Here is a 14378-nt window from a genome sequence, read left to right on the forward strand (position 1 = left end):
AGAGCGAGGGAGCCATCAAGTAACAAAACCCCAGTGATAGTGCACAAAAGCTTCATATTTAATGCTCAGTTATACGTGATTATGTCATCATTTGTTTTTGATGTGCATGCGGCTCCTTCTCCCTCCACTTAGCTTACCCCCGCCATCCCCACTTCACCTGCTTCGTACAGCAACCGAGAAAAATAATATTTAGCATAACTTTCGCTGGGGCTCGTCGGTTCAATTCGCCCCAGACGACTTTCGTGAAGATTTTTTAAACGCGTCGCTTTCACTCAAGAATGATCCATACGGAATCGCTGAAGAAATGGCGTCAGAGCTCGAAGGCTTGATCGCGAGCCTTTTGGTGCATATCTCATGTTATGGAGAAGAAGGTAAGCTTTTTTTGGTTTGAAGCAGTTAACCAGCTCCTATTGTAAGAGAACAAGCTACTAACTGGTTTAAGGGTGTCTCGTACAAGACGTTTTGAAAGCAATTCATCATCCCTCAGCTCACGCAGAAGCACTGCCAAAAGGCAACTCTCCTGTACAAGACCGTACTGCTGCTATCATCTGGAGTTGGCTTGCTGCAAGACGGGATATTTCTGTTGGCGCTGATCGCGAGTTCAATCATCTTTCCTTAGATGAAGTTTTAGCGCTTTCATCTTCTGGTGGTGCCCCTGGACAAGATGCAGAGACTTCGGGATCGCAGCCAGAAAACTCGACATCAACCAGCAATGTTCGTGTGCGCGCTTCCGAAGATACGATGTGGGAATCCCTCACTGGCCATGCCGTTGATTATAAGCGAGTTCCCAAATCCGAGTGGATGTTACTTTTGGGCATAGCTTCAACAACCACACAGGGAATCCTCCAGGGTGATCTTGGACGCCTAACGGATCAAGACAAACGATCTGTGCCGAAAAGGACGGATTCCCTTCTCAAAAAGGGGTACATCGTCAAGAGAACAACTCTTGTTCGCGGAACTAAAACAAGCAAGATGTGGCTGAAGCTCTTCGCCCCCCCTTTGCCCAAAGACAGTGAAGGCACAGACGAAGTTCGACCAGACATGACACTGACTCGACAAGTACTCGTCGAGGATCTCGAGCCCGTTCCATGGCGCACCCGATGGATTGGCGAGTCTATCGACTACATCGCATTGGCCACCACCATCATGGCTATCGTCAAAGAGTGGGGAGTTCTTCAAATGAAAGACATGAAGTCGAAGCTTGGCGTTCTAGGAATGCGCTGGCAGATGAAGGTGCTGGCGAAGGTCTGCCGTTTTCTTAATCAGAGGGGTGTCATCCAGTACGTCGCCGCGAAGCTAGGAGATAAGGTGTTCAAGGATTGTGTCAAGTATGTCAGGGATCTCAATTCCGAAGATTGGTCGCTGTACCTCTCAACAGGCAAGAGAAAAAGCAAGACCCCTCGAAACCCAGATCTTGATGGTCTTGACGGAAACAAACAGCTCATAGGGCAGGCTTCCAACGTTCCCGAGATATCGAAGGCACCACCGTGGTCTCTGGACAAACCGGTTCCTGTTATAATTGCGGAAATGGCGAAACAACTAGGCGATACTGGGCTTACGAATCCCGATGTCTATGCCTTGACGCTGGGTCCTTCATACAGTCGACACCTCTCCTCAATGACTACTGCACTGTCTGTCCCGGAGTTGCAACCGCCTCATCTAGCTCACTTTCAGATCTATAGCGAGCACACAAGATCTGGAAAAGTAGCATCCTATCGGTACTTTGCACCAAATGACCTACCGGACCCTCTGTCGACACCGATGGATACCGCAGATCAGTCGTCAGTTACTGATAGATATGGTTTCCCGCCTGCTCAGCCCACAGTATTGTCATCTGAAGCTCCACCGACACTGGCTGAACTGTGCAATATGGGCATGGCCCGCCGTACAACTAAAGGCCGTCCTAAAAAGCCCAAGGCTAAAAAAGAAAAGCCTGTGCCTGCTCCAAAGAAAAAGGCATGTCGGAAACGCCGTGAAGAGGCGTCAGAAATCCCCACACAATCTGACCTTGTTGGAGAGGCTAGCAAGCCTCAGGAAGCCTCTGTTCCTCAAGAGATTGTTGTCCCCCAAGAAGCTGTTACGTCTCAAGAAGCTGCCCCAACACAGGCACAAGAAACAACCGCTAAAGAACCAGGAAATCCCCGTCAAGAGATTGCGAAACATGTTGAAGCTACTCAAACAGAAAATGACGGCACAAAACAGCAGAATGCAGCACCCGAGCCAGAAAAGTTCGACGAACTCATGGTGACACTCAAAGTATCCCCAGATGTCCTCAAAGAACCCCCAGAAACACCACAGGCAGCTCTAACAACCCCGATGCGGCCGAATCGAACTAGGTCGACAAGGTCCTCAGCTAAGAAACCCGAAACAGGAGTCACAGAAACCACTGCCGAAAATGAGGAGTCGCAAACGCAGGAAAGCATCAGCAGTGAGCCGAAAGAGGATTGCTCTAACGAGCAGCTAGTAAGTGGGAGGAAGCGCGGCCGTCCAAAGAAGGGTGAAGTGAGAAAAAAGAGACACGAAGAGCAACCCGATGGAAACCCGACTCCTTCAAAATCCTGGGTATGTGAAAAATGTGGGAAGGCATGGAAGAATGATAACGGGCTGCTATATCATCTTACCAAATCCCGGACGGCGTGCAATCCATCATTTGAAGAGCCTATCGTAACGCCAGCTCGGCGTGGGAGGAAGAGAGCTGCTTCCGAAATTGAAGTAGAGGAACAGGTTAACGCAACACCCATCGCGGACAAACCACAAGGCGAAGTAGAAGAAGAAGCTACGGCAGAGGACAACACAGAACTACTCAACGAAGAAGACAATGATCAAGAGAAAGGCTCGGACAAGCACCTGGAAAAGAATCAGCAAGACAAAGAATCCAGCCTTGTACGTGAGGATGGACCAACACCGAAACGAATATCAACGTTGCGCGGCCCTGTTGCTGCTCGCCCAACGTGGTCCTCAAGACCAACAGTCAGCTTTAAAGTGCACGCGAACACAGAACTTCATCGACCTCCAGTTACCATGTTCGACTCGCCGAGGCGATCTTCGCTTTTGCACGGAACCAATGGGGCCCTTGTTCAAGGCGAAAATAGCCAACTACGACCGATTTTAGGGTCTTTGAATCGGTTCAATTTGCCTGGAGGTTCCCAAAAAACATCTGGCCCCAAATCTGAAAGAAATGGACCTCAGCTAGCCACAACTTCTCACCCAGAACAACTCAAGTCTTTGCATCCTGGGATTAATGAAACACCCAGCAAATCCGGCTCTGTGACTAAGGCTAAAACACCAACAACTGTTGCCACCCCGCTCTCCAAGGCTGTCATGAACAGCCGTATATCCCAGATCGTTCAAGGTATTCTGGAGGAGCAACAAGGTGTCTTCCCGGGTGGCAAATCCTTATGGACGGCCATTACTCTTCGATGGACAGAATCCTACTTGGAAGTAGCGCCGCAAATCCGCACATATCAGGCTGGTCTCCGAGAATTGTTGAAGAACAAGAGCGCAGCTGAGCATTGGCTCACTTTTCGCAGCAGAAAGGGTGTGACCGAGAAGTGTCATATCATCGTCCGACCTGGGATTGATCCATTTTCCCCAGAAGCTGATGAGGTAGTGCTAAAGATCAAAGATGCCCACCCAGATCCATATCTTCCGCCTCCATTTGATGCTCAAGTGGACAGCGACTTGCTAAAGCGTGGCCGTCGAGATCTCCCAGAAGAGGTTGAGATGCTCGATGCCCCTGTCTATGTTGCACGAGCTGCTCAGAAGCGGGCCGCCCAGGACGAGTATGACGACGACGGTGATGATTTCCCACCGCCCCAAAAACGAGGCCGAAAACGCAAGAGTACGTTTCCAGAAGGGCGCTCTTCGAAATCGAGGGCATACCAAAACGAAATGGGAGAGCCAATGCGTTATGAACACTTTGAATCCTCCCAAGGCGCTCCTGAGGCCCTTCAGTTTCTTGACCCTAACACATTCCTGGATGAAAATGATGTTGAGGGATCAAAACATTACTTCAGCAACAGGTTCGGTACTGCCTGGCAACAAGGGTTCTCAGCTCATCCATCTGGCGAGATTGTTTTTGATAAACCGATTATAGTATCTGGCTATGATGGTATTTGGCCGTATATTGCCCCTCAGGATTTTGAGATGCAGGGTGCCAGCTACACCTTGAAGGGATGGATGCCCGATAGCAACTGGTTCGCTTGGTCGTCAATGATAGAAATGATTGACCGGAAAGCACACTCGCTCAATCGCCAGAGCCTCCAACGTCACGGCAGACTCAGCCAGTATCAGTCTTTTGTGGCGCGGGCATATATCTGTACTGACCTTGAGCGTGCATGGTCAGATTCTTTCATTCACGCACCACCTGGAGCGGCAGGCCCTTATAACATTTTTGTCTCATTCTCTAGTGAGGCCGGCGACGAAACTATCGAAACCCCTACAATTTCCTGGCCTTCGGAATGGCAGCTTACGCCGAAGTCATTCACCGAAAACGTTCCGGACCGTGCTTTGCTCGTGGACGCCTCTGATGAGGAAGAGGAAGAGGAAGACGACAGTTTCGAATGGCCAAGTTTCCCCGCGTTTTTACAAAAACCAGGATACAGAATCTCTCGAGCTAACCGTAGAGGCCGAGGTGGTCGACCTCGAGGTTCCGGTAGCCGACTGCGAGCATCCGCTCGACAAACGCCACAGCAACCGAGAGTTAAACGTGTGCGCCTCGTCACACGACCTTTAATGCCCCTTCCCGATAATACAGACCAACCACTAAGTCAAGTCGATCCCACGCCTTTGATCCGTGGGGAGGAGGCAGAGCGTCTCCTTGCTGCATTGGTTGCCGTACGCGTGTTGCTGGGCGGAGCCGACAAATCCATTGATTGGGGTCTCTTGCTCAAGCTTTTTCCCGATCTTTCTATCAAAGACATGCGCCGATTCTGGGTTGATGCTCGCAGAGATCAGGGTGCATATATCAGGAAGCTTACCAAGGATTTCCAGGATCGATTCATAATTGCTTATTCTAAGAACGAGCTGCCGGAAATCGATTTTGAGGACCCTATGGACTATGACTGGTACAGTTTGATTGACTGGACACTCGAGCTGCCGCGACGAAGAGGCATTGATCTTCCAGTAACGAGGGGTGCCCTGGAAAATGACTTTACCTTTCAGGACGTCACTCCCCATGATGAAGAAGACCCCCGAGAGAAATTCTACAACCCTCAGACATCTGTTTTCGCTCGCTTTGAGGCCGTCGCTACTCCATCTGTTGTTGTTGTCGAAAAGATGCTCAGTGGACCCAGTGTTGAGCACATCGAAATCACTGAAAATGACATTGCCAGGTCTTGGGTACGATCCTTGTGCTGCACAGATGAGAGCCGTTACACGGTTGAGCAGATCAAGCAGAAGTTCTCTACCTTGGCAGGTGGTGACCAGGACAAGATCAACTTATTACTGAAGGAGGCCATCGATGCTCTGACACAGCAGCGCATCATCTGTAAAAGCAAACGGCCGCCGCTTTCTGGGAGACCTTTCAGACTCAACGAGCAATTTGGACATGTGCTTTCGAAGCTTGCGCAACGGACCAAATACAAGGACGCTGCTGATTTCAAAACGCAGCTGGATGCCACTTTCCGCCGTGGTGAGGCCTATCGAATCCCTTTCACACTCAATGACGGGTCGGTAATGGCGTTGATAAATCTCAATGCGAGTGAAAGGATTAGACTGGTTCCAGTCAACGTGCCTCACATTCCCTTGGGTTTTAAGCCTGGCCAGTACGAGATGCGCAAGCTGAAGAAATCACTCTATTCCCATGATCTTGAAGCGGTCCCCACGGACTTGTACAAGTATGACGAACAGATCGATGTGCTGCGTAAGAGCGTCTTCGAAGGACCTCCAGCCGCAGGCAAAGACAAAAATAGCGTGCTTCCACAATGGGTTGACTTCTTTGGACGCCGGGAAGCGGAACGGTGGATGGATGTGCTGGGTGCTTTCTGCTTTGTGTATGCGAACAGAGGTCTTTTGACGATCGAAGGTGTATGCAATGCCCTGAAACCAGTTCTTGAAGAGTTCGAGGCTAAGCTCATCATGGACTGGGGCGTAAAAACAGGCGTACTCAAGTACTCGGAAGAAGGTCTGGGACTCATGGTAGGGGAATGGTGGTGGCTGGCTGTCCCTTGGCAATGGGGGCGACAGTTTAAGCACACAGGCTATGATGAGAGTATGGATTAGGACGTACAGGGGTTCTGATGTCTGGATGGACATTAGTGTGGCACGATCTGGAGTTGCCAGACTAGGCGGGAGCTCGCTACCAGTTCGTTTAATCAAAATATAGTTTATAAACTGTAGGTTTAGAGATTTCTATCCTATTAACCAGAGATAACTCACATCATGATTGTGTCCCTGACTCACGTTACAAGCTTTTTGGGTTGCTCTGAAGAACATAGCCCCCATACATACTTTATGTCGGGAGGCGATCTAATATAAGCAAGGGGTAAAATACGGCAGCTCCCAATCATTATCATCCTCCTCTGAATGAATTAGGAAATACAAGGCTGTGGCGACGACAGAAGCTCATAACGAAGAGAAGAAAGTGTGATGTGTTTGAGTAATAGGATATGAACATGTAGACTGGCACTGTACCGTTGACCAACTACAGTCTGACGATGCAGCCCTTTCAAACAATACAGTTATCCTTGTCATAAAATACAAGATATTGCAAGTTCTACTATCCTATGCAAGTGTATCTTAGGTAGGGTTAAAGGTACTTACTTATTGTCTTATAGGCATGTAGAACACTGGTTGGTCGGTCATTTACCAGTAATTCCATCTATCTCAGCACTACCATGTATTCCTAAATACCCCCTTTGTCCCCGAAAAACACTATTCGAGTAGTAAAACTAAGTTTTTACAATGTGTGATAGATTAAAAAAGTTATACATATCGAATTTGAATAAGTCAAGTCAGAGTTAAACACGGGAGTAACAAGGATAACTTTGAACAAGGATCTCAATTCAAAAGCGGAAGTTTCCCACCTTAGGAAAGTATGGATACTCGAATACGTGTAACAAGATGGCTCGTTTAGGTAAGTACGGTATTAGAAGAGATAAATCTATTAGCAGGTTACAACAAGTGACCAGAATAATAATAACAACTAACCCCTATTATCTGGGATAAGGAAACCGAGTTCTTGCAACCCTCGTCTACAGGAGTGCTTCTCTGTAAGTGTAACAAAAGCATTCTCCAAGTGAACTACGTGACTAAGAATATTTTACGTCTGGCAACCGTATAATGACGTCTAACATGTTGGCACAGGTAACCACTGCCCAGTGTGCGACTTTACTCTGTATCTCAAGGTAGCATGTATCATCTATATAGCCTACTTTATTACTGCCCTCTTTCACATACGACCATACCTACCAGAAAATACGGGATCCCGTCCGCTCTCCCATAGTCAAGCTGGTAAGGGGCGGATTAGTAGTTGGGTCGGTGACGACCAGCGAATCCCCGCTGTTGTATGTTTTTTTTTGGTGTTTCCACTACCTAGATATACACCATGCCCATTCCCCCCTCGTAGGCCACCTACTTGAGTCTCAACTTAGGATATTAGTATCATAAATTAAGGAAGTGTCTCTTTTGGTCTTGTGGATAATCTGAGCCCATCTATAGGTTCCCAGTTCCGAGGTAGGGTTCTTTATATATACAGTCATGGAGCGAAGCGCAATTCAACCAGAGAATCTTGACATACCTGATAATACTGGTATAGGTTATAATAAGTGGCTAGAATAATAATGACAACTAACCTCTTTTATATAGGAAAAGGAAACTACGTTCTTACAACTACCTATCTACAAGTGTATCCTGCCCTACAACAGTGCAAGCCTAGACCTTCGCCACATTCTCGTCAGTGCTGCTACTGCGAACACTGCCTTTCTCGTCAACCTGGCCAGTTACTTTGCTTCTCTTGATGAGAACAAACGCAGCAGCTCCCACGATGGCAACAACACCTAGAGTCACCATAGCACCGATGACACCTGCAACAGCATTCGACATACCGCCCCTGTCATCGTCGCCGTCACTCTCATTCTCATTCTCACCATTCTTACCATTAGTACTGTCCTCGTAAGCAGCGCAAAAGTCTTCATCAGATCCGCACTGGGAGCACCAGTCTCCCACATCCGTGATAGCACGCTTCTCAATCTCGGTCACGAATTTCGACCAAGGCAGAGAGTTCTCGCCAGTCCCAAAGAGAGGAAATGTCTCCAGCTCGCCGAAAGTGCTGTTACGGAAAAGCCAGCGCACACGGAGGTCCGTCTCTGGGTTTGAAGGGAACTCGTCCGTGTTGTCATTGGTGAAGAGCTCAAATGCCATGGTGGATGCGTAGTCTGGTAGACCATGGAAATCAGGAGACTCATCGAGAAGATCTGCGAGGCCAAAGAAGGCGAGGAACGTATCATAACTACCAGAAAATAGAGAAAACTTGAGGCTCCCCTTGGAGCTCACAGTCTGGTTCAACTGAGCAAGAATAGCACCAGAAAGCGTCTGCGCACCAATAGCCCGAGCAGAATCGGACTCATTCCAGTTCTGGCCGAGTTCCGCAGAGTCGGCAAGCGAACGAAGCTGCAGGAGATCCTCGTCTGACACATTTCGTGCTGGTGAAGTACTGTTGTGAATGCGGGCAACGTTGACAAGATCAAAGATGTTGTAGGCGTTTTTGTATGTCATGTTCTCTGGCTTGAGGTTGTACACGCCATCGGAGAGGATATCGTAGAACTGCTCGTAAAACTGCCTTGTGTCTTGTTCGCGCTGGACGAATAAATCGCTGTCCATGAAGGCCTTTGAGGCAGTTACATACTTAGGACAGGCATCATCTCCCTTAATCCAGATAGTATCGGGCGAGTTGTCGTTGATGGTGCGAAGTCGGACGTATTGATAGCCATCAAGAGGTGCCTGACTTTCTGAGCCGTTATTTAGGGTTTGGGATGCAATTTCCGGGTCGACATCAGCAAGAGGAGGATAGAAGCCTTGAAGGAATGCCGTGGCTGTGTTCATGAGAATCCCCTGATCAGGAGCACTGGCGAAGATCTGAGAGGGCTTGTATTCAGTCTCGGAGATACCCAAGATGCGATGTTCCGAATCAGACAAGAGATAACGGTCACGGTAGTCGCTTCCGACCTGGTAGTTCTGCTCTGCGCCAAGACTGGTGAGGGATTGGGCGCCGTACCACTTGGTAGTTCCTGTTGTGGTGTAAGTGAGGTTATAGTCGAATCAGAATTGATGAACATACGATCACCATGGCGTGTGAAAACTACTGCACCATGTATAACTTCACTGGCAGCATTACTGATGAGCAAGCTCCATGGAATGGCAGCGAGAGCCTTGGAGTACATATTGAAGCAATAGTCTTTGTACGAGTCAATTGATCAGTGTCATGTCATGTCAATGTGGCGATGATGCTTCAATTTATGCTTAAACATAAACACTAACTTTGACCCCGCCATCTGCCTTGGCATCTGATAAGTTCAACTGACTCTCGATAAGTATAAAGATGTCCGCCGAGGGAAAGCGGAGAAGACAAGACAGCCGGTCAGCGCGTTATCGTTACTTAACTCCTCATATCTAACTCTCTTGGAAGCACCGAGGAGATGCATTGGTGCCAAGACGTAGAAGTGGATAGTGGATAGGATCCTGTCAACGCTGCTCTGCACCTCAAATGGCTTGGGGGGCTTGCAACTTGATGTGGTGTGTGAGAGACAAGGTTGATGGGAAAGGCCGATAGATTGATTTCCTCTGAGTCAGGGTTATAACATGACAGAAAAACAGAAAACAAGATGATCAGTCTGGGTATTAAATAGAAGCGTTGGCCGCCGGAAGCATAAGAGACGAAAGTTATAAATCAGTTTATATTAGAACAGACTTTAGGCTTCTTATTTAGGCAAGACGCTTAGGTTATTTATTTAGACCAGACTCTTAGGCTATTTATTTCTCTCCTCTAAATCTCAGATGCCAACATTTCTGCTACCCGCTCGCTGGTCAGAACAACCTCATCTCATCTCTTTTCCGATTCGAACTGGCCGACTATCAGGCGAAAGAATTAAATGAGTGGGATGTAGTGTCTTGGAGGGGGCAGGCATTCCCCGATGCCTCCAATCTCTGTAGTATCCACAGTTAGCAAGAAGCCTCGAGGAATATCTGGGCTTTATCACGTACCCCAATAGCTTTCGTTCCCTTAGAATAAGCGAGTGGTGTTCCTCGGAGAACAGGTTATCGTAATCTTGCATGTAGCCTGTACCGCTGTCCTCTTCAAGGTTTGCCACGTCCTCTTCCTCAAGACCATCATCATCAGCCTCATCTTCAGCAGGAGAGTGAAGACCCTCCGTGGGTGCATCCATGGGCCGATTTGATGTGGCATTCTGTCCCATGACTATTTCTGAACAGTACTCGTGAATTCGTGTTAGCAGAGGAAATGGTTTAAACGGCAACGGCTCGGCGAGAACCTCCTGAAGCTCTATATCTGGGGCCACATGTCCATAGGCTACATGGGTGTTCCAATGGGCTTTCATGGCATGCCTTGTCATTGATCGTTTTGTGACTGTGATTCTGCAGTTTTCCAGAGGGCATGTGTAGAGCAGAGTTTCCGTGAAATCGTGCTCTTCGCCGAGGCCATGCTCCAGTGCCTCATCCCACGTTTCAAATCGCTGAGTACACCATAGTCTTGGGCACAAAACTTGATGCGTATGTGACTTTTCGTGAATCCGCCGAATCTGAGGTCTGCTGAGATGCTGCCCACAGAATTGACAGTCTAGCTGCTTGTCATCGTGCTTATCGGCATAGTGGGTTTTCGCCCTCATGTATGCGTTTGATATGCTGTTCAACATCTCTTAGTGACGTAAACGTGTCAGCACATTGAGGCCATTTGTACTTGATATTTTTATGACCTGGGTCGATGTGATACTTGAGGTCTTGTGGGTTGTTGTATTTACTATCACACCCTTCCCCTGGGCATGGATAGCGATAATCAGTCTCTTCGTGTTCAACCTTGACGTGATGTATTAAACTGCCTCTCGATTTCAATACTAAGCCAAGATCGTTGCATTGATGCGCGTTCACACGGTGGTTGTGTTCGACGTGGTTCTTCAGACTTCCGTTTGCACGGCAGTTGGTTATACAATCCCCTGATATCGGGCACTCCATCGCGTCTTTCTCTTCGGCGTGCACAGAGCTCAAATGTGTCAAGACATCGTTTAATGTATCAAACGTTTCCTTGCATCCGGATTCTCCGAAATCCTTTGAATAGAGACAAAGGAGTTTCCCGTCCTGTCTCATATGGACGGGATCTGACCGGTGTTCTAATATTCGATGTCTTGACGCCTCTTCCTCGGACACAAACGTCTTCGTGCACGTATCCTTTCCTTTTGGACTTGAAGGGTCTTTTGAATACTTAAAAATCACATTATTAGCACGCATGACATTTACCACTACTCAGTAGGGCTTTACAGTTTGTCTCCATGATCGATAGACACATAGTAGACATTCTCACATGGATATAGATATATACATAGATAAAGTAAAAGATGGTTTTGAAGAGTAAGAAGAGAATGAAAAGAAGAAAAATTATAATTTTAAATTTCATCCGAGGTGCATTAATCCAGTGACTGCAAATGCTTTTACGGAGTCGCCGCCAGCTGCCAGTCACTGACGGGAGTCACAGGTTGACAGTCACTTCTAGCGTCCAGGCCCCTCTTTCTTCTGCCATATGTCATTATTCGATTTAATAATGCATAATACTAATAAAATAACAAGAGCAATAAGTTCGTTGCCGTCCCTTATGTAGTGCTCGGGGTACTTCACAGCGAGCTTTCCCCGTCGTTGAATGTCAGCCACTGAGGCACACGACAAGACTATCATTGGGTTATATACCATTAAAAAATGCAGGTAATCCAATATCAGGTTAAATTCGCCGTACAAATTTTTCCTGGTGGTGGATTGAGTCAAAAATTATATTTGCCATTGGCTGATTTCATGCAGGATGCGATGCTCAATTCGACTGGATATCTAATTCGCTCCCTAAGTTTACTGAAACCCGATAAATACACCGTACGCCAATCCGGACGCAAACGCAAACGCTCAGTGCCTACGCATAGGATGTTCACACAGCAAAGATAATCTTGAGCACGAGGGCCACTAGAAGCACAACCAACACAACAATGGCTCGATCTAACCACAATGGAACACCATCGTCAGACGCCCTTCGTGCTTGTTGAGCCTGTGCTACAATCGGTGCATGGACCGGTGCATGGGCTGGTGCTTGGGCCGCCGGGGCCGGGAGGGGGATTGTTCGGGTTGGAGTGGGGTTCTGGTTGTCAAATTGCGGTTGAGGGGCCGGAATGTTATCAGCAGGGCCAGCATCCGGCGCAGTTTGGACAAACCCTTCTGCAAGTTGAGCTGTCTCGGCATCATCATTTGTCTGTTCAGTTTTGTTTTCACCCTCTTTCTTGGCTCCCATTTCATCCCGCCATCCCATGTTCAGCTCTTTGGGCACTTCAACTTCTTGAGCGCTGGACGATGCTTCCTTTGCTCGCTCTTCACATTCCTGTATGATTTCACTGTTTGTCTTGCCGCATGCCAAACACTTGAATGTTGATGACTCGTTAGCAAGACGCTGGCGCACAGCATCGGTTGTCTCGAGACCGCCTAATTGGCCGCGGGCGTCTGTTTCCATGAAACTTCGAAGTCTATCCGTACATGTCAGCCTTTGCGACACACCACTGATATCTCAAGGGTCAAACATACGCTACCAGAGCTGTCCTAACTCCCCACGCGGGTTGCCACGTCTCCTCATGATGGCCACTGATACTCAAGCAAATTTCACGATTGGCCTCGAAACGACCACTTGGAGTCATAAAACGAAAAGAAGGCGGTCGAAGGGGGTAAGTAGGAGGTAGAACTATACGGCCATGGTAGATTCCGTTACTGTAAACCGAGTTGGGAGGCCCTCGGAGTGTAAAGTGCCATTCGAAGAGGTCGGACTCGAGAGGCTCGGCTGTGTAATCGGCGGATGGTGAATTAGATATTTCAGCTGCTTCACGAACTATAGACTTGATCAGCTATGAGGTTCATCACAGAATGGACAGCATCTAATAGATGAAACGGAGTTGTGACACGTACGTATACGTCGAATCGTAGGTGACTTGGAGCTAAACTTTGGAGTCGCCATGGCGAACGTATTCGTCCACTTGAGCTATTGCGCAGTCACTATTCACTGAGGCGTAGGTTTCTGTGAATGATACTCGTAATGTCTGGAGAGAGGTAGCTCAGAAGAGCATCGCTTGGCGAATGTGGGGGAGCTGTCGAACGGGAGCTAAATACGAAGCAACCACGGGCGCTGATATAATACCAAAAAAGGAGGACCTTCTCCAACAGAATGAAGATAATTGTGCAAAAGGTGTTCCGGATAAAACAACAAGAGGCCAGCTTAGTCTAGGTTGTTTCCAAAGTCTTGGTGAATGAATGCCAGGTGGTATCTTAACTAAGATCTGGTCTGGGCTGCCTCGGAGTTGAGTCGAACTCGAACTGGAACGGGAGCCCCACCGATGATGCACGCAAGACTTCATTATAGCACTAAATGCTCTATATACATATCCATGCACCAAAGCTCATCGAACTATATATCGGGTTCGCCCAATCATAAGCTACCCTTACCTAAGCAAATCAATCGCCGAATTGGCTCGGTTCACGACTCCATCAAGACTGACGATTGCCGTTCATCACCATTCTCGTCGCCTCGTTCACGGCTCCCAATTCGGTCTCTACGTACGTCAATCCCGCTATACCGTCGACATCAATCTCAAGCCCACGTTAAACATCCGTTAACATCACCACCATCTGCAGTCCGAACCACCGAGCGACATTTCCAACAACTTCATCATGGCTGGTCACGGTCACCACAGCTTTAACGGCCCTCCTAAGCCCCCTGTGGCTCACGTCCCCCGTATCTACCGATTCACCGCGACAGCTCTAGGCGCTGGCATGTGGTTCTTCGTAAGTCGCCCCTGCAGATGGCGATCTTGAGCTCGGATATGAAACATCGAAGCGAGACTCATGATCAATATGGACGAATTGCTAACGGATTATGATGTAGCTCATGTACCGGGCGAAGAAGGATGGTATGTAGCATATAAGCTATCATGCAAAATACTGGTTCCTTGAGGCGCAATAGCTAACAAGCGTCAGGTGCCGTTCTCCTCGGCCTCAAGCACCCTTGGGACCACTAAACAAATACCATCAACGATTACTTCTTTTTCCGCAATAGTTACAACACTGAAGGCATCGGTCGCCGAAATCAAAGGATACGTGGATTAGATGCGGTGTATATAGAGCAAAAGAGG

At 48.1% G+C, this 14378-nt stretch overlaps 5 protein-coding genes across 5 annotated transcripts; 2 read left to right on the forward strand and 3 right to left on the reverse strand.

Moving 5' to 3' along the window:
- Window positions 1-175: 175 nt before the first annotated feature.
- On the forward strand, window positions 176-6484 carry EDB82DRAFT_538678 (uncharacterized protein). Its single transcript, XM_025727535.2, has 2 exons — window positions 176-371; window positions 443-6484. The coding sequence occupies exons 1-2, from the start codon at window positions 305-307 to the stop codon at window positions 6220-6222; spliced, it is 5847 nt and encodes a 1948-aa protein (XP_025581992.2). The 5' UTR covers window positions 176-304; the 3' UTR covers window positions 6223-6484.
- Window positions 6485-7721: 1237 nt separating this feature from the next.
- EDB82DRAFT_242854 (histidine phosphatase superfamily) lies at window positions 7722-9707 on the reverse strand. Its single transcript, XM_025727536.2, has 2 exons — window positions 9278-9707; window positions 7722-9227 (listed from the first exon to the last, which is right to left on the reverse strand). Exons 1-2 carry the CDS (start codon window positions 9378-9380, stop codon window positions 7873-7875), a joined length of 1458 nt encoding a protein of 485 aa, XP_025581993.2. The 5' UTR covers window positions 9381-9707; the 3' UTR covers window positions 7722-7872.
- On the reverse strand, window positions 9708-11798 carry EDB82DRAFT_242858 (uncharacterized protein). The gene is made up of 3 exons (XM_025727537.2): window positions 10913-11798; window positions 10201-10857; window positions 9708-10143 (listed from the first exon to the last, which is right to left on the reverse strand). The coding sequence occupies exons 1-3, from the start codon at window positions 11455-11457 to the stop codon at window positions 10035-10037; spliced, it is 1311 nt and encodes a 436-aa protein (XP_025581994.2). The 5' UTR covers window positions 11458-11798; the 3' UTR covers window positions 9708-10034.
- Window positions 11799-12026: 228 nt separating this feature from the next.
- Window positions 12027-13543, reverse strand: EDB82DRAFT_242830 (ubiquitin-conjugating enzyme/RWD-like protein). The gene is made up of 3 exons (XM_025727538.2): window positions 13159-13543; window positions 12784-13081; window positions 12027-12725 (listed from the first exon to the last, which is right to left on the reverse strand). Exons 1-3 carry the CDS (start codon window positions 13205-13207, stop codon window positions 12140-12142), a joined length of 933 nt encoding a protein of 310 aa, XP_025581995.2. The 5' UTR covers window positions 13208-13543; the 3' UTR covers window positions 12027-12139.
- A 374-nt stretch (window positions 13544-13917) lies between these two features.
- Window positions 13918-14264, forward strand: EDB82DRAFT_527003 (uncharacterized protein; the record flags this gene model as incomplete). The annotated part of the gene is made up of 3 exons (XM_025727539.1): window positions 13918-14031; window positions 14132-14156; window positions 14224-14264. 3 exons carry the CDS (start codon window positions 13918-13920, stop codon window positions 14262-14264), a joined length of 180 nt encoding a protein of 59 aa, XP_025581996.1.
- Window positions 14265-14378: the final 114 nt, after the last annotated feature.

This window comes from Fusarium venenatum, assembly GCF_020744135.1.
Source record: "Fusarium venenatum strain MPI-CAGE-CH-0201 chromosome Unknown EDB82scaffold_3, whole genome shotgun sequence".
Lineage (NCBI taxonomy): Eukaryota > Fungi > Ascomycota > Sordariomycetes > Hypocreales > Nectriaceae > Fusarium > Fusarium venenatum.